At 35.9% G+C, this 22107-nt stretch overlaps 2 protein-coding genes across 4 annotated transcripts in view; one reads left to right on the plus strand and one right to left on the minus strand.

Moving 5' to 3' along the window:
• Positions 1–346: 346 nt before the first annotated feature.
• abhd5a (abhydrolase domain containing 5a) lies at positions 347–9122 on the minus strand. The gene is given in 9 exon segments (XM_043261435.1): positions 347–1401; positions 2272–2458; positions 2813–2924; positions 4769–4923; positions 5925–6177; positions 6180–6296; positions 7403–7488; positions 8531–8611; positions 8999–9122. Coding segments are annotated over 9 exon segments (1113 nt in total). The 5' UTR covers positions 9031–9122; the 3' UTR covers positions 347–1311.
• A 384-nt stretch (positions 9123–9506) lies between these two features.
• ano10a (anoctamin 10a) overlaps positions 9507–22107 on the plus strand; it is a 29458-nt gene continuing 16857 nt past the window's right edge. The window contains exons 1-12 of one of the 3 annotated variants that reach the window (XM_043261432.1): positions 9511–9990; positions 12154–12304; positions 13313–13510; positions 13901–14035; positions 15439–15558; positions 15915–16248; positions 16362–16597; positions 17495–17550; positions 17859–17933; positions 18034–18216; positions 18374–18565; positions 19689–19817. In XM_043261432.1, the coding sequence (XP_043117367.1) occupies positions 12166–12304; positions 13313–13510; positions 13901–14035; positions 15439–15558; positions 15915–16248; positions 16362–16597; positions 17495–17550; positions 17859–17933; positions 18034–18216; positions 18374–18565; positions 19689–19817 (1797 nt within the window). In that variant the 5' untranslated portion in view covers positions 9511–9990; positions 12154–12165. Of the gene's footprint in view, positions 9991–12153; positions 12305–13312; positions 13511–13900; positions 14036–15438; positions 15559–15914; positions 16249–16361; positions 16598–17494; positions 17551–17858; positions 17934–18033; positions 18217–18373; positions 18566–19688; positions 19818–22107 lie in introns of all 3 variants that reach the window. The other 2 variants (XM_043261433.1, XM_043261434.1) reach the window with 2 other exon arrangements.

Here is a 22107-nt window from a genome sequence, read left to right on the forward strand (position 1 = left end):
TGTGTGTGTGTGTGTGTGTGTGTGGTGGGGGGGTGGTGCAGGGCGGTAACATCCCTGCAGTGTTACATTGTGCCCTCTTGTGGATATGCACAGCCATTATGTACAGACCATTCAATGCTTAGAACATTCTGTATCAATAGTTTTTCTGTGTTACATGTAATCAAAGAATGTTTAAAACCGTAACCAAAAGTAACGTAAAAAAGAAAGCATTGAATGTGCGATAAAAATTATGACCTGTAAATCACGAGAGCGTTTTCCACCTGCTGTGTCATAACAGTCTCCAGGCAACCGTCTGAGTCATTTGACAAGTGTGTTTGATATGGCCCTCAGGACAGGGGCAGCTGCATTCAAGAGACTCATAAAAGAAGTTTATTATTATTAAAATTAACAATAGACATCCGAGTTGGCACATGAAAAATAGATTAGACAAAATATAAATTTGAACAAATGTTATTTACAAAATCCGTATGACAGTCTAACATTATTACTGACATTAAAAATCACTGTTCCCTAAAAAAATGCCCATTTATCACTAAAGCGTGCATTGCATTTATTTTGCCTGAATACTTAACAGACTGTGACCTGGGGCTTGTTGTGAAAACTGTAACACCGGCCTGCAGGGCTTGACGGATTTTAAATGCCAAAATTTATAAACGTTTAAAAAAAACTGAGGCACTTAAAAAAGATTTCGTAGGAATTTACATGAAAATGTAATGACCATAGAACACATATGCTTTCTGTTGCTCCACATGTCTGTCTCCCTTCTAATCCAATTTTACAGTTTCATGAGGTAGAAAACAAACAAAAAAGCTCTAAAATACAGTTATTGCTGCCCATATTTATAAAATGAATAGAAACACAAAAGATGAAAAAGTGTATATAAATATTAATATTGTTGAAAAAGATTAACAAGGGACTTTTAATGATAATTTCATTTAAGTGCCTAATTTGGCGAATTTTGTCTGTGGATTATATAAATTCCATAAAAATAAAGCTAATATTCACTAAACGGTGTATATTTTATAATAAACCATAATTATTTTTATCACAATCAAAGAACGCTTTTTTTTCTAAATATAAACATTATTCCATACCGATAATCATAACAATTACGTGACGTGCAAACTTAAAAATGCCTAAAAAAAAATCAGTAGTGGTGCAAAACGAACATCTGCTTTGCAGACCGCGTGGCTTTCAAACTCTCAGGTCCAAAATTAGGTTGCCACGAAGATAATCTGCTGCTCACAGGTTCTGCACAAAGCCATGTGTGTAGAGTTCCTGACAGTTACCCTGTACCTTCATCATCACTCTTCAGCTTGTGCTTTTACAGACATGAAGTATCTTCTGGTTGAAATCCTCTGGCTGATCAGCGTATGCATAGTGTCCTGCGCCTCGTATGGCCTAAAAACCAATGCATGTCAACGAGAAGTTCAATATCAGTACATAGGCGCATGCACCAAGAAAACAATACAGCATGCGTATCAGAGGAGCCATAATAAGCTGTAGGTGTTTACTTTGAACCACTGCCACAGATTGTGATGTAAAACATTGCAATTTTTTTCACTTGGCTCTTTTTGCATAACTAACTTTCCTAATAACTTGCAGATTACACAATGGCATTGCAGAACTAGACTAATTAGCTCAGTTTTTGTGGTGAGAGGAGTCAGTCTGTAACACGAGCGCATTCATTGTGCGAAGACCTTTGTTCCTGGACTGCCAATTCAAGCAATTACAAATTGTACTTGCACTGCTTGCTCCCAACGTTTTAATCTATTAGAATTTTTGCAAATTAAACTCCCACCGGGGTTAAGAAGTTACTTGTGAAAGTTATGTCACCCAGTCAAAGTTCTCAACGTCCGCGAAATCACGCAATCCTGTATCATGTACTAAAATGCTAACGCTGCTATGTTGCCTTTAAAAAATCTATTAAAAATACGCCTTTTGCATCAGTGTTGCTCAAATACACCACTGTGTCTCGAAATGGTGTCAAAAAGAGCGTTTGGCTGCCCCGTTCCTCAGTAATAGCCTGACAATTGATCACAACAGTGTGATCGTTCAGATGCAGAGTCGTAGGTGCTAGGTGTGACTAGGTGTCCCAAGTTTCCGAATACAGAATAAGCGATGTGTTGCAATGCATTCATCTGTGTGATGTTGCAAAGTTACGCTATGTTTTCCCAATACTCAAACGATCAGGAAAATACGACCTCTTTAAAGCGATGCAAAAGTCTCTATGAGTGACAGTGTGTGTTGAGCAGTGAATGGAGAACTCACAATGATCTCTACATGGGAGTTTGGCCTCATTTCTTTGATTGAATTGCCGGAGTGGCCATCTATGCTGGAGCGTGAGCCATAGATCACCGTAATGGGGATGTCGTTGTGAATCAGGCCAATTCTCTGCAGCATGGGCCTCTTTGCCCAGCCATACGGAATGGTCATGTTTTTAAAGGCTGTTTCACCGCTAAAAAAAAAAAAGACAAACATAACAAAGAACAGACCATTACGAGCGTTTCAACATTCATGCATGTATGTGATCCTGGACCACAAAACCCGTCTTGCGTCGCTGGGGTATATCTGTAGCAACAGCCAAAAATACATTGTATGGGTCCAAATTATAGATTAAGTTTCTCAGTATTTTGAGTTACTTAGATCTCTGCAATATATCATTCTAACAAACCATACATCAATGGAAAGCTTATTTATTCAGCCTATTTATATAGAAAGATAAATTTATGAAGGTTTTGTGGTCCAGGGTATCATTGTTTATTGTACGAGGCCATTCACAAAGCATAAGATAGATATGTAGATAGATTACCTTGGTATTTGGACATTAAGATGGTAAATATATTCGGTCACTCTGTTGTCATTAAACACAGCTGCAAATTTCTTTTTGAAGTCTGGTCTCAGAGTCTGCACAAGAGTAGGGCCTACAGAACAATGCGAACACATCTGTAAAAACTAAAGACTGAAAATTCACCTGAAATCGATCTATCCAAAAATGATGGATAACCCATAAAATTTTCATCTCATCATCAATTCCTCACTTCATGTGTCACATGGTCTTATAGTCAGTGACTAATGCCCAGCTCCATTCTGAATCCTACAGAACTCATCAGAAAGCTCTGCAGATTTCCAAGGAATTGGACGTCCATCACTCACAAAGTTCTACACATAACCATTGGTGGCTCAACAGGGAAGGCGAGGGCGCCACAAACTACTACTAAGGAAGAACAATTTACTGTTAATAAATTTCCCAATTATTAATGTTATGTCTCCAGAATGTGTATTTTCTTGTTTGTTCGTGTTGATGCAATTACTGCCAATGAAACCAATATTAATTATTTTACTTTCTACTTTCTAAAAATAAAAATTCAAAAGGTGTCCAGCCTTTCTTGATATATCAACCAATCATTGCGGAAATGTAATTTATACTAAATTAATTTGAACTGCTAGCAATGAAGACTACTACATAATTATAAAGGGTACAAATGATAAAACTATAATCCAACACACTAACATTAAATAGTATGCACTACATAACTATATGTCCAATTTTATCTCAGTGGTAAGGAGTAAGTAAGGAGATATAAAGAAATGAATAGTAATAACATCAGGCAGCAAATTTGACCAAGCTACTATTTGAGCAAAAAATAAATTCATAAATACAAATTCAAACTGAAGACCCATGTCAAGTTGGACATACAGCAGTCAATTGCAGACACTTAGGCGAGTTAGGATTTTGTGAATTTTCTTAATTTTTCTGTCTAGAAGTTAATAAGTGAGGCTATTTTAAACAGTTAAAAACGATAATAATAATAATAATAAATAATCTGCAGTTTAGCATTCCTTCTTTTATTATAAAATAATATATAAATAATAATATATAAAAACCCCCAAAACATTTAGCCACATTACTATTGTTTTTTTTTTGGATAATTCTGGCTAATCTGATTATTTGTAGCTTTCAGTTTTTAAAAACATTATAGTAATTATAGCTCTGTTTAAAAGTTTCAACGGTGTTAACTATTCAGATTTTCCTAAAATCAGCAATTATAAATCCCTGAAAAAATGTTAAGCAAATATAACGAGCTGTAAAAAAGAAAAAAAGAAGAAGCAGATTCTGTCTGTGCTTGCTTGTGATATTAGAACCAATCCGGAGTCAGGGGATTTCTGGCTATGAGGTTATGCTGCTCCGAAAATACTGGGGACTTTCTGTTGTCCTGGGGATATTATATTAAACTAGCACTCAAGCAAACTCAGATGATCATTTTTGGACCGAAATGAAATTAAGATACACCAAGATCAACATTAGCGTGTAAAAAAGACAAGAAAAGAGGAAAAGAGAAATATTATCACAGATGAGTTATTTAAATATACGATTGGAAAATCATCATTAATATTAATCGATTAACTTCATAATACAGATATTCAGATTCTGGAAAATTTGGGGGTTAATGCCAAAGCCATTTTGTTGCTGCAAAACAATTTCACATATTAGCATATACACAGAAGGCAAGGAGAGGTATGAGATGCGGTATGATACAAGGTATGATAAGTGACATGCTTCAATTACTGAGGGAATCATTTCAGTGAAATTGCAAGCACGACATCGTGGCTAAATCTGTCCCTGGGTTTTATTAATGACAGTCTTTATCAAATGGTGTTCCACATCATTTAGGCTATACAAGCACATCTCAAGCCTTAAGCTATCATTTTTTCTTTCTCTCATTATTACATTTGATTTGCATTCTCAGATTAGAGTAAATCATACCTAAAGGTCCAGCCAATCTTAGACCGGCGAGAGGGTTGAACGGGCTCAACATTGCCCCTATAGCTTTGATCCAAACAGGAATGGGTCTATCTTGGTCTCCGGGGTCAGGACGCTCAGGAAAACCCCACGGTTCCACCAGAATCAGGTGCTTTACTCTGGACGGTGCGTAAAAAGAAAGACCGTTTAGGTTTTTTTTTAAAAAATGGTCAACTTCCAGCAACTTTTTTGTTGTTGTTGATAGTAATCTGCACATTTTTTACTTTTATTCAATACAAAAATAAAAACCGTAGCGTATATAACGGAAGTGAAATTCTGAGGTGAAACTGCTGACACAAAGGAAATAGGGAAACGGGAAGGATGCGAAGAAAAATGGTTTGCATCTATAGTGCACAGTTACAACACAATAGCACACTGAAATTAGTTTCTATTCATCAAAGGGCTGAATTAATATCAGATAGAGAATATAGAACTGCAAAAGATAAATTTGAATATGAATTAGTAGAAGTAGTATGGAACTAGAATGGGGAAAAATCTACATAAATAAATAAATAAATAAATAACATAAATAAATAAATAAATAAATATATATATATATATATATATATATATATATATATATATATATATATATATATATACACACACACACATACATACAGAAAAATACAAACATATACAACATACAGTATGTTTTTGAAAAATTTCCATGTATATATTTATATTAAATGACCAATGTAAGTATTATATATGTGTACAAACTTAACATATTTTTCTTAAATATCAACATGCATGTGTATTTGCCTATACATAATAAATATACACTAAATACACATGTAAACAAAAAATGTTATTCTGCATGTGATTATTCTCGTATTCATATTTATTTTAAATTTTGAGCAATGTCATTCTCTTTTGTGACTGCTCATTTTTAAATAGCAATCGCATGAAAATGTGCACAAAATGCAAGACAGTCAAATTGTTCTAAGATTATGATACATGGCAATAAAATGATACGGTCAGTAATTCATATGACATTTCCGACTTTTAGTCAAATTTACCTTTTTGTAGAAATACGCTCGCACAAGTATTTATTTAAGGTCATGGATAAGTATATTTCACGGACACTGAGCTCTTTTTCTTCTCTTTAGTTACAAACCTGCTTGGGTATGTGATTGCGTAGGACGCAGCCAGATATCCTCCTAGGTTATGGCCTAACATAATCATACTTTCCAAGCCCAGTTTCTCCCTCCACTGTTCGATGGACTCCACAAACTGGAGCTCAGCCTCCTGCGCATCTGTGTTAAAGTGAGGTCTGCTGCTCTGGCCAAAGCCCAGCAGGTCGAAGGCATAAACAGGCCTCTGCTGAGAGAGAGAGTCCAGGTTCAGCGCCCAGAGTCCCACACCGCCCCAAATCCATGCAGCAACACCAGAGGGGTCTTATTTTCCATTGGCCCCTTAAATACCAATGTCCACAGTGAGTTTTTGTCAGATATGTGGACAAACTGCCTGCAGAACTTGCTTGTAATGTCTGACAGGAATAAAAGGAAAAGAGAAGGAATCAGTAAGTTTCTCTCCGAGATCTTTCTGTTCATTGGTTGATGTTGCTCAAGTGTAGCGTGTTAATGAGTCCTGGTATTGTTCATTCTTTGTCAAACATCATTCCACACACACACATACAGCATTAATGAGGGATCATGTGATAGTGAAAACTGGAGTGACATTCAGCTAAATTAAATTAAATTTAATTTAATTAAATGATTATACTATTTAACAATATTACTGCATGTACTTGTTCAAATAAATACAGCCTTGGTGAGCACAGGAGACTTAATTCAAAAACATTTAAAATATATAACATATTGTATATGAAGTACATTACTGATTGTAACAACAAAAAAGCTATATCGATATATATTGATCATATATGTGTATAATATAGATTTAGATTTGAAAAAAGACTTTATCCAGCTTTTTCGTTAAGAGCCTTCTGTGTATTAAATTATGGGAGGCACTTTCAGTTTTGTGAAGTACCATTTAAGAAGACTGCAACAAGTCTTTTTAAATCATAAGATTGCTATATAAATTAATTGCTATCCATTATTTTGATTGAATGGGAAGTAAATTCATTTTCCGAAGTTAGGAGAATAATTATCTTTGCTATATTAATGTCACATGATATAACAACATTTATAGAAAAATGTTTTTCAGCTTGCTGCAATATATTCCTCTCTTATTATTTTTATGTTTTCATTGTATTCCACTGTAATGAAACAAGACAACATATACTGTGAATCTATAATCTGCTATCCAGATTTAATGTACAGTATAAACTGTATAATAATAATTCCTTGGAATCCACTATTAATCTTTAACGTCTTATCCCCGATTCCTTATGCCTCTTTCCAGGTTTGTTTTACACAAATTGTTACAAAATATAGACATAAATTACCATAACGATATCTGTCAAGTCCTTAATATCGTTGTATTATAGAAGAAGCATCTTTGGGAGTTATTAGCATTGATACACTTGAAAAATTTCCTTTTAATGTCACTTCATTGTACCCAGATTTCTTAAAGCGAACTTAGGGGTGCAGGAAAAGGGTGGATAAATTGATAATTGATAATGAAACTCACAATGCAGCATCTTCTCTTCCGCTTCCTTCAGTTGGCTCTGTGATGTTGGGCACCATGAAGGCAGCCAGCCAGTGATCCACCATGATCTACAATATATTGATATGTGAGCCTCTTTTTCTTATTTTTTAAGTCGGAAAATGGCTGTTCTTTAATTAATCATACTAATACGAAAAAAAAAATTCAAAATACAAAAATGGAAACACTAAGGAGGCACAGGTTCACATTTTTAAAACCAACTAAAACATAAGCTCTTTATGAATCATATTCATGAAACAGGCTTACAAATCTGCTTTCCGGAGAACGCAAACCTCAAGAGATTACTTGATAAAACACACTCTTCAAGCATTGTAAAAAAAAAAAAAAAAATGCTTACAGTGTCCATGCTACACATACTGCACAATAATAAAACACAGGATTGTTATTACACTATTAATGACAAAGACAATGTTTAATTAATGCACATTTCCATTAAATAATCATATTGAGTACAATGTGGGTATATGTCCCAAAACTAAAGAGAAACCTAACTAAAACAGTACTGTTGCTAAGCACTGTTAAACTGCCCTATGAGGTCATCGGTGACTGATTCGTCACGGGTAATGACAAGATGATGATGTGGATTTGGCATTGAACTGAATCCTTCTAAATATAATGCTGATTTGCATAGTTAAGGAAAATCTAAGAAACTATCACGTTTGTTTTGAGGGAAGAGACTATCTGTTGGATGAAAACATTGCTGAGAAAAGACACATCCAATCAAACAATGCCACTAAAAACACTCTTAGGCCAGAAGAAGAAAAAGACGTAATTGCCTACCTACAGCACAAAAATAGTTTTCAGTAAGTTGAAGGGGACATATTGGTTTACATTTGTTATTCTGATTTAGAATAGCGATTTACATATCCTATATGGATATAGTCCATATATATATATATATATATATATATATATATATATATATATATATATATATATATATATATATATATATTTGTTTAATAGGATTACATTGTTCTTATGTAATAACATGAACACTGTAAAGTGAGCGAAACACGCTCCTGGCACTGTGAATGGTAATGGAATTAGTAGTTAGTTAGTTATTATGAATTACATCTGGACACATTTTACCTCAATGTCTTGTCCAAGAAACTGAAAACATTGTAGAAGAAACTACGAATACCAAGTAACATCAGTACACGCTGTGCCAGTCTAAAGCAAGAGAATGTAAAAGAGTTGTCAATCAAAGACACAATAATTATATAACAATTAATTCAGGCAATTGATAATTTTGTTAGATATCAGTTAAATAGATTATATATATATATATATATATATATATATATATATATATATATATATATATATATATATATATGACAATAAATTTGAAGACATAATTGAATAAATTAACAACAAACAACCTAATAGATTTTTCTCAACACTGTGCACACAGTTCACTTACATGATGCAAACAAAAATAATTACAACGAGTACAACTAACTGAAACAACAACCGTACCAACGCAGATATACCGTAATTCACACCATTTGATTTTTAAAAGATTTAGCTTTGAAATGTGTTTAGGGTCACACTTACCCAGTGCCCGCTAACACTGTCTCCTCAGCCATGTTTCTAACACTGTTTGTTGTTCAATGTCTGAATCGTGAACATAATATTGTTCTAATGAGTCGAATCTTTTGAGTGAATCAGTTCAAACCAGAAGAAAAACTAAGAAACCGATAAGTTTTTCGAGAGATTTTGCAAAGAGTGAGGAACTGATGGAATAACTAAAGCTCCAAGTTACTTTTATAATAATATTTATACATTCGTGATATCATTGTTCCGCATTGCTCTCTGTGAGGCATCCGTTAGAATTTTAAAAATACATTTTAACGGTTTAAACATAAGCTACGCTGATCTAAATATATGTTAAATATATTTAACGGTGTAATATAATCATTTCGAGTTGACACAGCCACTGTGTCGGTTTGCTGATAGATCCAGGCTGATTCGTGACCGGTTCGTTGCAAAGAACCTGTTCAAAAGAGTGATTCACTCACGAATCGGACAGCGCCAGCATTGATCACGTGACAAAGCGTCAACAACAGTGAACTCTGATCTAGACTTCCTAGCTGGCTAGTGATTATTATCAGCGTTAAATGTACAGTCCAGAAGTCGTTTTCACTGCACACGTGCTGTTTTAACGCGCAAATGATGCTCATTTTCTTTGACGTTAAAACTCATTTATAACGGTGCAGGCGCTCGCACGAGTAAACGTAAACGTATTTCAATCTGCAGGCTCGTCTGCATGATTAAACCAGTGTTCACAAATCACTCACAGCAGCATATTAATGTCTGTTTAACAGGTTTTTAAAGCCAGGTGGGTGTGATCTAGAATTGGGGCTGTGTCATCTCGATGACGTGGAGGAACTCAACTCAAGCCTTAACTTTAAAGCTCTCCGGTTCATACGTTTGAATTAAACGCAAATTTAAACAAGGTTTTGGAATCGACCGGCGCGAATGGGTCTCTGAAGCGCGGGGCTGACGTCTGTTTCGCTTTCCGGACAGCTGATCGCGCGCGCAAGACTGTGAGTAGACCTAGTTTACATGTCAGTGGGGTTTCTCAGGCCTCACATACGGCTTTGCATCTTTAATATGCGGCCTTACAAGCCTTTAAGCTTTCCAAAGTGGCGGCAAGAGCGGCGTTTGCGGGTTTATTTGTCCGTATAAATGTAAGCGGGGTTACATATAGCCTGTTTTTATACGTTACCTACTAGGGCATGCATGTTTAGCTCCGCCCAGTAATTAATCTGTCAGTGATGTCAAACCTCTTTTGACTGCCGTTCAGACAGGACAAGCACGCGTGCTTTGTTTCCCGAGGCATGTTAACAAACGGGTTTCATTTGATCTTGTCTGTTGTTAGTTTTCTTGCCACGCCTTACTTTTCAGGTTCTTCTTCCAGAATTGCGAGATTCAGGATGCACGCATCTTCAAACGGTCTACGTTATGTTTTACAGACACGGATACAATCTATAAAGAGATGCATAAATGCATTATTAATCACAGCAGGCGATTTGCAGCGTAGCAGCAGGCAAACGCACCTTTGTACCTTCATGGCGGCTTTCCATTCCCTTATGTTGTTTTTATATTGTACCAATGCTATTTCCTCCTCCTTAACCCGATATTTTCTCTAAACCTAACCATCAGAAAGCTTTATGAATTTTTGGATTAATTAAAACATCAGACATAATTTAATAGCAATGGAAACCCGACCGCGCAGAAAGTATGTGTGTACACCCATATATTAGTGGCTTCTTGTTGTGTTTCTCATCATTCTTTAAAAAAGCAAAAATCAACAAGACTAAATATTTTACTCTTTCCTTCATTAAAAACTGTTTGATATTGGAGGGTTTTCTTTTATGTATGACCCGTTACAACATTTCAGTTGGACTTTGACTCGACACTTTTCCATTTCTTTGTTCTGAGCCATTCTTTTGTGGATTTATTTGCTTGGTCATTTATGGCTCAGCGTCAAAATTTTTACTGATGGTTTCACATTCTTTCCAAGCGTGTACCTTCAAGTTTGCCTAGAACTGGACCTTGATCTACTCTTGAAGTGCTTTTGGTAGACGGATTACAAATTGCAAGTGGTCTGAAATCTTTGTAGATTGTTTTACATCTAGTGGAATGGTAGACAGCTTGGAAAAGTCCATTTCCACACTTTCCTTTAACCTTCCTTTCCTTCTCCGGTTGATTGTCTAAACCAAGCTAGTTAAAAGTCTTTCTCTAGCATTTCTTTTTTTAACGGCATGCTATATAATTCTAACATCAGTCTCTTGATGTAGCAATGTAATATTATTATGATCAGTGCTGATGTAGCAGCAAATCATAACGAAATGTACACTTGAAGACTGTATGCGTCCTGCGCAGGTACATTGGGTTTATTACTGTTGGTCAGACTGGGGAGACCGGCTTAGTTGGTATAAAAATAAACAGACCACAAGAGACACAAAAATAGCGCTTGTATGTTGCTATGTAGACAGTGGTGAAATATAGAGCAGCCTTTATACATTACATAAAGACTTTACTGCCCAGTGCTACAGCTAACCAATCAGAATCAGATATTCAAAAATGTGTACTATAATGAACATCAATATAATGAGGAAGCATCAACTTCTTTTTAAAGCATATTCATCAGTTTTGTTATTTAACCATAGGAAAATTGATACACAGTACTGTTCAAAGGTTTAGTGCCAGATGTTTTATGGTTTTTGAAAGAAGACTCTTCAATGCATTTATTTGATCAAAAATGCAAGATAAAAATAAAGAAAAAAAATATATTATTAGGAATCTTGGAAACAGTTGACAAATTTTCGCTTGATTTCTAAAGTAGTAGTGAAAAAGCCACATTTAATGAATTGAATTAATTTTATTCAAATAAAAGTGTTAAAATCTGATCCTAAATTTTGAACGGTAGTGTGTATTGAAAGAGTAAGTAATGTTAAAAATTATGTTAAAATTAAAGTATGTAATATGTGGCATGTTGACCTTTTTTTTTAACCAACCATGAAGTTTTTTCTAACCTTTTAGCCATCTGAGTAACATTTTCATAATTGTGTGGTGTTCATCTGCTTTGAAGTAAAACCTCACCCTGTATCTTTCGTATCTGAATCTTGAGGAGAGTGATATGTTTTATTTAGAATCTTTTTTTTTTTATGCCCCTTGCCTCTTTTCGTCTGTGTGTAACACAGGGATCAGGAAAAATGCAACTTGGCTTGTCGGTTTCTGACAGTGATGTCTCTTCGTTCACCCCTCTGGTGGTCCTGGAGCTTGCTGAGGACACTAAAGCAGAGGCCATCACTTGGTTACTAAACAGGATCAGAGACAAGCAGCAAAATGGAGGTGAGGCCCCTGGCATGTTACATCTGGGGAAAGAGGTTGACAGGAACTTAACATTTTCTGAAATATCTACTTGCCTCCTGAAGTTCATTCTTTGTTTTTTTGGGCCTCTGTCAGTGTTACTCAACCACTCCGACCTACCAAATGTGAACCCTGCCCTTCACAGAGGTCAGGAATATAGAATATCAAATTCATATTGTAGAGAAAACACAAGTGCAAAGTTACTTCATACACATAGCTTGCACAGACAACAAGGAGCAACTCTCTATTTCTAAATTAAAATAAAATAGTCTGACACTGCAGCACTAGTTTTGCAATTAGTTTTATTGTACTTAAGCTGTAAAGCTGTCATAAATGATAATGTTCTGTTGTAATGTTTTAAAACTAGAGACGGTAACATGAGATGTTATTGTATCAAGCTGTTTTTATATGAAAGTTAGGAACAGATTATGGTTCAATGACATGACACTCGCTTATTCAAAAGTAAATAAAAAATTCATTTTATACACGGCTGCTTGAATATGCCTCTTCTTTAATTAGCATGTTTACAATTTCTGTTCTGTATTAAAATTAATTTTTTGGTTTAAGTTATGCAACTGTTCAGATGCGATAGTAAAGAAAAAAAATATTATTTATCGAAACTGCTTCACTGCCTGGTGGTGCTATTTCAAAAACGTTTTTTTTTTTTTTTTTTTTGTCTGGAACATTAAAATCATGTGATGTACCCGGTATGCAGAAAAAAACAACAACACGGGAAATGATTCCCTCATGACCGTTCTCTGGTGAAATGAGCTGCCAACGGCTTTTCTGCATTTCACCTCTGATTTATCTTGTTTAATAAATTAGATTTCCGCTAAACCTATCATTGTACTGTGAATAATGCTGGCTTTATGTAATCTTCCTTATGTGTAAGGATAATAGAGTACAAAAATAATATATATATATATATATATATATATATATATATACAAGACAAGCGGTTTTCTTTAGACATGGTGATTCTGTTTACAGGAGCAGAGTTGTTGGTGAATCAGCTCCTATTTCCAGCTCACAATGATCAGAAGTCTAACCCAAATGTCTTCGTGGTGGGCTCTACATTGCGAAGGCTCTTAAATGGCGCTGAGGATGTAGGGTTGTTTAAGGAGTTTCAAGATGGGACAATGCGAGGATTCACTTATGCCAACAGAGAAAGCTTCCAAGACTTTAATGGTGAGTTCTGTGATTTCATTAGTTCAACAGCTTCGCATCAGTATATGACAAATTAGAAACAAGATATTGATCATTCGAAAACACTTAATTTTAAGGACCAATTAGTTGCTTAGCAGTATGCATATTGCTAGCATATTGACTATTTATTAATGTCTTATTCTCAGTGACCGTATTTTAGATACTCCCTGCGTAAACGTAACAACTACCTTACTAAATATTTATAAGCAGTTTCACTAAGGGTTAAAGTCAAAGTTAACAGTGAGAATTGGTGACAAAATTGGAGCCAAACTGACTGTTCTAGCTGGAAAGCAGTATTAACGTGCAATACAATCAGTAACTGCATTGGTCCAGGTTGTTCTGTAACACTGAGTTGTTACTTTGTGCTCGTAGGAGATGGTGAAGGATTTCTCAGTGACGCAGAGTGTCAGTACATTATCAAACATGAGTTGGACACACTTAGGGCTAAGAACGAAGAGCATGTTCCTGGATACCAAAAGCTTAAGCTCTACCCTGGAAAATCAGTTGGTAAGTATATTTCTGTAACCAGCTGCATTTACATAATTACGGTAACAAAAACATACAATTATCAATCAATCAATCATTTTTATTTATATAGCGCTTTTAACAACACAGGTTGCATCAAAGCACTGTACAGTATAATGACAGGGATATATAGTGACGAGAGTGACCAATTTCTTATTAAATGCAGAGACGGTCTCTGTAGTCAATTCAACGATAGTCACTAGAAGTTAAGTGTCCCCAACCAAGCAAGCCAGAGGCGACAGCGGCAAGGAAACAAAACCCCATGCATATAGAATGGAGAAAAAAAAACCTTGGGAGAAACCAGACTCAGTTGGGCTCAGTTCTCCTCTGACCGGACGCCCAGCACTTAACCTCCAGTTCAATTTTAAACGCAGCTGTGTCAGATAGTGTAAATGACTTAGTGTGTGCGTGTGTGTGTGTGTGTGCATCAGGATCTGGTGATCTGTCGACGGGCGCATCTAGGTTTTCTGGTCTCTGATGAACATAATCTCTGGGTGCTGATCCACCATCTAGTCTGGATACAAACTGTGAAAACAGATTGAGAAAGAAACAGGACTAATATTAGCGTAGATGCCATTCTTTTTACGATGTCACAAGTACATCGTATTTTAGGAGTAGTGTTCCCGGTTCCAGCAAATCTAAGTAATGCAGCCTAAAAATCCTTTAACGGATTTGAATAATAAAAGGTGTGTTGGTGTGTTATGTGTAGGCTAAGTTAAAAAGATGTGTCTTTAATCTAGATTTAAACTGGCAGAGTGTGTCTGCTTCCCGAACAGAGTTAGGGAGATTGTTCCAGAGTTTAGGTGCTAGATAGGAAAATGATCTGCCGCCCGCAGTTGTTACAAATTATGTCATTAATAACTCGCCCTCATGTTGTTACAAACCCGTAAGACCTTCGTTCCCTCTTCCATAGACAGCAGAGATCCTTACATGATCAAGGCTCAGAAATAGCGAGGACATCGTTAAAGTAATTCACGTGACATCAACTGTAGTTAAACAAAGCTACGAGAATACTTTCTGTGCGCAAAGAAACAAATAACAACTTTAATTCAGCGACTTTAATTCTCCTCTGCTTCACCGACGATCACATACTTTAACAACATAAGCAACACACGTATGTGGATAAATTGTTTGCGTTCAGACCAAAGTGCAAAAAATCAAAATCAAATGGAATATACATATTCTATGAATATATCAAACCGTCTTGAAATAGAAAAACTGCAGTGCGGTCACGAGTTAAAGATAAATTTAAAACATTGCCGTTCAGATGAGCGTATTTGCTGATTAATAGTAAGGCTTTGGTATTTTTCTGTTCACATGTTTGTTCACTGTGCTTTTTTGGCTTTACATTTGAAGTTGCATTTTAACGGTAAACTCTTTTCCAGTGCGTAGGTTGCAGTCTAAAGGTGTCCTAATCCAGTATTTTCCACTCCATAACAAAGAAGACCTTAAAAGACTCTCGTTCTCGTGGTACAAAAAGTTCAAATTGTCCTTCCAGCCACTGGGTGAGTCACTCTGTCTGTGTGCGCTGGCAACACGAACTTTAAACCCCAACTCCTGCCTTTATTATCAGTTTTCTGATATAACTTACTGTGAAAAAAAATTTCACAAGAATTCTGGTTATATAAGCAGAATGCCATATTTGGTGGATGTGTGCGATTTATAGCTGTTCTCTTGAATTATTAAAAGTACTGTTGATGGCTTGCTTAACGGAAATGTAAAGCGAAGCAGATTTGTACTTGCGCCGTCTGAAAGCTCATCTCAAAGTCTGGCGCTTTTGAAAATTAAACGTGTACATTGAAACCGTGTATTGAGTTATATTAACCGAAGATGATCTTTTTGTGCTCTCTGTGATATGTAGATGACATCAGACATTACTATGGTGAGGGTCTGGCGCTCTACTTTGGATTTCTGGAGTATTTCACATTCGCCTTGGTGCCCATGGCCCTCATCGGTATCCCGTACTACCTCTTTGACTGGGAGGACTATGACAAGTATGTTCTGTTTGCCGTCTTCAATCTGGTTTGGTCTACGGTATTCTTGGAAGTGTGGAAGAGATGCAGCGCAACTTTAGCATACGGTTGGGGAACTCTGAGTCGCAAAAAAGCATTTGAAGAACCGAGAGCTGGATTCCACGGAGCCCTGGGATTTAATCCAGTCACGGGTCGAGAGGAACCGGTCTACCCTAGCTCAAAGTACCTGTTTTTGAAATCTTACTATGTTTTGGAAAATAAAACATTAGACCCAAACAAATTTAAGCGTAATAAAGTGTTTCAGATGCTCATTTTGTGTAATTTTCCCATGACAGGCGGCAGTTGAGGACATATTTGGTGTCGGTTCCTTTCGTTCTGCTGTGCCTGTATCTGTCCTTCTATGTGATGATGGTTTACTTTGACATGGAGTTCTGGGCCATAAATATATACAATGAAAATCCTAATATTGCGACGAGCATTCTGCTGTTTGTACCCAGTATCGTCTACGCTGTGGTCATCGAGATCATGAACTTACTGTATCGCTACGCTGCAGAGTTTCTCACAGACTGGGGTGAGCCTGAAATTCTTCTCATCTTATTTTGTTCTAATTTTATAATCAGTTTATTTTTTGCTTTGGCTTAATAACAGTAGCTTTAGAGGATTAGTTCACCACAAAATGAAAATTCTGTCATTAACTCTGGGAAGAATTGTTGAATAAATTTGTTATTTTTTCTTTTCTTTGCACACAAAAAGTATGCATACCTTTGCAAAATGGAAGCCACTGGTGTCGCATGGACATCAAAAATATCTTAATTTGTGTAACAAAATGAGTAATTGATGACAGAATTAAAATTTTTCGGCAAACTAAGCCTTTAAACTAAATCTTATGCAAGCCAGTTGCTGCCTCAAAGTCAAAAAAAGGTATGAAGAGATGAAGTTTAAAATATGAAATAAAATCACACTGTGACATTTGCATTAGTATTAACAAGATATAGAGTCACATAAGATTTAAAGTCATGGTTGGGACAAATAATTGATCAATTGTTGATGAAGTACAGATTACAAGATCAAAATTGGAATTGTTTTTTTTAGAAAAATAAAAAATAAATAAAAATAAAGATTTAAAGTCAAAGTTTGCTTTTTAATTAGAACACTTTACTGACAAAACGTCAGAAAAAGCAATAGATATTGAGGGAGAATAAAAATGAATATAATTTCATTTTTTTAATTATTATTTTAACATTTTAAGGTAAAATGGAGTTAGTTTATCGTATTATTATTAATAATCATTTTGCTTGCTTCCTTTCTGGGTTTGCTGAGAGACAGTGTTTGAGAACCGTTGGTCAAATCATATTTGTGATGTTGCTATAATTTCATGGAAATGCTATTACTGCCTCACACTAAAACTTAGTTTCTGTTACCTTCCAACATGGAGGTAAATTATATTCCTTGTATTTTGTTTTTGCAGAAAACCACAGACTAGAATCATCATTTCAAAATCACCTTGTGCTCAAAGTTTTGGTGGTATGCTTTCAATTTTGTCCTTTTCTTTATATGCTTTATATGTTCAGCCTTGTAATACTGAGCATTAATTCATTGTTAAATTGACTTGCATTTAATTTACTATTAATTTATTTATTGTTCCTGTAATATAGGGTAATACAGTCATTTTAAAACTGTGATTGCAATGCCTATATGTTTAAAAAATCATTAGTTACCATGAATTACAGGAACGGTAGTGGAAATGCATGGATCTAAAGGTCATTATTAAAACTACGAACATTTCTGAAGTGCAAATATTGTTTTAATTATTGCATTTTGTTCGTTTCCAGTTCAACTTCGTAAACTGCTTTGCCTCTCTCTTCTACATTGCCTTTGTCATGCAAGATATGGTGCTTTTGAGACAGGTCAGTGTTTCAGACAAAGCTCGGCTGCTTTGACACGTGCATCAAGTGCAGTTGAATGGCTTCAAATGGAGGTAAATTGTCTCTGTGTGTGGATCATTAGAGTCTGGCCACTCTGCTCATCACCTCTCAAATCCTGAATCAAGTGATGGAGGCCTTCCTGCCGTACTGGCTGCAGAGGAGGAGGAACAAGAAAGTCCATAAGAGGATGAGGAGACTGATGGGTGATAAAGAGCTCCCCCTGCTGGAACAAGTTCAGCTGGAGACCGAAATGAACTCCTATCTGGTAGGTCCCAGTACCTTCTATCAGCCTTGACTTTAATTTTCAAAAAATACATAATTTTGTGAACAAGCACTTTCCCCCTGAAGTACACCTAATGTTAGCCTTGGGTTTCTTTTACATGACCGTTTCTGACCTGTAAATCTATCTGAAATAACTTCAGGGCACATTTGACGATTACCTCGAGCAGTTCCTGTTGTTTGGCTACGTGAGCCTGTTCTCCTGTGTGTATCCTCTGGCTGCTGTGCTGGTGGTGCTGAACAACATCACCGAGGTTTACTCTGACGCCTTCAAGATGTGCCATGTTTTCAAGCGTCCCTTCTCCGAACCAGCTGCAAACATCGGGGTGTGGCAGGTGAGAAAACCTCACGAGGAAGTCTCACATCCAGAAGAGCTGATAACTGACTGCACTTTAAAGAACGCTTACGAAACAGAAATAGCGCACCGTGCTATAAAAACTAAGTTTAATGCGATGCACTTCAAACTTCAGTACGAAACGATTATCTGCGTCATCATAATCCTGCAACTTTCTCCAGCGTTGATCGTTTAGAGGTTTTTACAAAAATAAAAAAATGGTTATTATTATTTTATGAACAGCCGAATAACTTTTGAACGGTAGTACGCATGGTTATCTTAATGCCGTGCGATAGCATTGTGTGACGACAGAATTTTTTATCGTTGGATGAACAGTGCAAAGGCCCATGAAAGATGGATTTGGCACAGTTATACTCATATTCAGAGAAAAGGGCACGTTAAAGTGATATCACACAGTCGTGTACAAAGTACACAAATCATGCTTGAGTTAGAGTACAAATACTTCAAGTACTACTTTAAAGTAAATGATACAAAGGCACTTGTTTTTAATGTACTGAAGTAACAAAAATAAAAAAAGTACAATTTAATTTATTTATTTACCGTGATGTGCGTCATCCTATTACTCAGAACACCTATGAGTCAGAACTAGTCATAAGGAAGATTAGTGGAAGCAGACATTAAATGATCAAAAACAGAATCACACCAGTCTAATATCCAGGCTTTTTATTTATTTTATTTTTAGTTTTCATTTTTATTTTAAGTATTATGTGCCTTTGCAGTATTTATTTATTTAATGCTTCTACTTCTAAAAAGGTATTTGTAATTGTACTATTGCAAGACAGTTTATTTATTCATTTATTTTCGCATGCAAGCACACACACACACACACACACACACACACACACACACACACACACACGTTGGCATTTGTGGTTTACAGTGACTCTCCATAGATGTAATGGTTTTTATAATGCACAAACAGTATGCACCAACACTACACCTAACCCTAACATTTACAGGAAACTACAGGCATTTTTACAGATATTTTTAGATTTTAGATATAAGCATTTTTAGAGACCCCCCAACCCCCTTACTACACACACGCTCACTCACACACAAACTTTCATAAACAGATTTAACATTTGATCTTTTTATTCTTCCAGCTGGCGTTCGAGACGATGAGCATTATTGCTGTGGTCACCAACTGTGCCTTGATTGGTTTATCACCACAAGCGAAAGCATATTTTCCCGAATCAGACAGTCAGCTGATCCTCATTGTGGTGGCAATAGAGGTAACTCTGTCCTTACACCATGACAACCTCTAACTTTCCTTTTAGCAATGGCCCAAATGGTCCATAAGGTGGCATCAGTGAGTTGTTTTCATTCCGTGTGCGAGTGTTAAAGGGTGCTAAACTTGGCTTTAGTCCTTGTTTCCTTAACCGCCATCCTGGTGGTTCGGATAACGCAGGAAAGATAGTCTATTAGACTTTGTCAGTTTGTGTAAGAGAGGAATCCAGATCCCCACCGCTGTGGAGCTCCAGTCCATATGGGTTAACGTCAGAATTAAACAGGAGGTTCAGGAAAGGATAAGCTTTGCTTCTAGCCTCAGGAGACCCACTCAAAATAACTGACCCAAAGCATGGAGAGAAACACACGCTCACGCACAAACACACAAGAGACTTGTGTTTTTTGGGGAAAAGAGAAAATAGAACTCCTGAAATTCTGTGTGAACCTGTTGGGGATCTGGGGAGGAATTCATTGTGCCATGTCTTGTTTTCCGCTAATTAAACTTCGCAGTAATCACTGGAGTTGTAATTAGGCCATACTGATTCGCGCGGCATCAGCGTACCATGACAGAATTTTAAATAAAACTCGAAACCAGGAGTGCTGCGGGAATATAAAAGTCTTTACAATCCTCAAAAGCAAATGGCTGCCGTCATTAAGGTTCGTGCGTGGCGTTTTGCAACAATATATCAAGTAAACTTGATCCGAATTAACTCAAGCCGGGGAAGATATGCATGTCAAATCGAAAGCAAACAGCAGTGTTGTTTGCCTCTGATAGGCTGTATTTAAAGTTCTAATTCAGATTGATTGGATTGAGTTTGGCTGCTTCTGCTGGTTGGTGTGAATTGATTTGTTTAGGGCTGGAGTACGGGTGCGCTGGCTGTACTGGAGCAGCTGCTGTCGGCTCAGGTCAAAGCAGGTCAGCTTGATGCTCTAAATCAACTTTGTTTGTGGTTGAGTGTGTGGCTACATTGTATTATGTGTGTATCTCTGACGTGTTCATTCATTTCCTGTGAGGGTCATGGCACTCATCAACCTTTGATTGCTTGGATGGTAGAGTAGAGGATGTTACATTAGGACAGTTGTGTAATCTATCTATCTATACTGTATACAAAATTAAATATTATTTAGCTTTTATTAGTGCTGGGAAACGATTAATCGCGATCAATCACATCCAAAAATAAAGGTTTTTGTTTACAGTGATATGTGTGTGTGTACTGTGTATATTTATTATGTGTATATAAATGCATGTGTGTGTGTATATATAAAAAAAAAAAAATATATATATATATATATATATATATATATATATTGAAATGTATACATGTAAATACACTGTATATCACAATATACTGTTTTGTGACTCTATATATACATGATAAATATACACAATACACACACCTATATTTAAAAACCTTTACTCTGGTTGCGATTAATCGTGATTAATGTCCCCAGCACTAATTATTTCATATCTTTCCTCTGGTTCAGTGTTGGCGTAGTAACATATATATATTTTTTTTTTTCTTTATTTTGTAGAGCAGAATAATAGTGAAATCATCAGATTCAGTCATCAGAAATGGAAGTATAAAAATGATGTAATTAATAAGAACCATCATACCTAACAAAACCGTCTCATTTACTTGACTTTATAACCATCTTAAAAACAGAAAGAAAAATTGGACAAATAAACAGATAAATACATAAATAAATAAAATCAGGGGGAAACATAGTCCTTTTTATTCATTAGTTTTATTGAAGGGAAAAAATGCTTTTGAGAAACTGCTTTTTGGAACCATAATAATGAAGTTATGCCATCTACATTCTTAACCAGCCAAAAACCTAGACCCCTTGGGTCTTATGTGTCAACTTTTGGCTGAATCAGGACTACCTAAGAGACGGTTGTAAACCTGTTCGGAAATATCTATAAAATGTCTGGTGCCACAAATGACTCAGAATGATACACTTTTATTATGTATTAATAAAATGCTGGACTTGACACTAAACTGACTTGCATTAAATTGCATTTACTTAATTTAATTTTAAAGGTACCAGTGGTGTAATAGTTGTTGTATTAAAGACAGTTTTAATGGTGTAATGTTTTTATACCGTACAAACAAATTTCATATCCCTAACCCTGAAGCTGGTTTCCTTATGGGGACCAAAAATGTCAAAATATTGAGGTATCACTATTCTTGTGGAGACATTTGTTGACATTGACAGACAAAAAGACAACAAAATTATAACGGAGAACAGAATAACAGATAAAGGACAATATTGCTATAAAATTAAAAATAATTT

Source organism: Puntigrus tetrazona, chromosome 16 (genome assembly GCF_018831695.1).
Source record: "Puntigrus tetrazona isolate hp1 chromosome 16, ASM1883169v1, whole genome shotgun sequence".
Taxonomy (NCBI): Eukaryota; Metazoa; Chordata; class Actinopteri; order Cypriniformes; family Cyprinidae; genus Puntigrus; species Puntigrus tetrazona.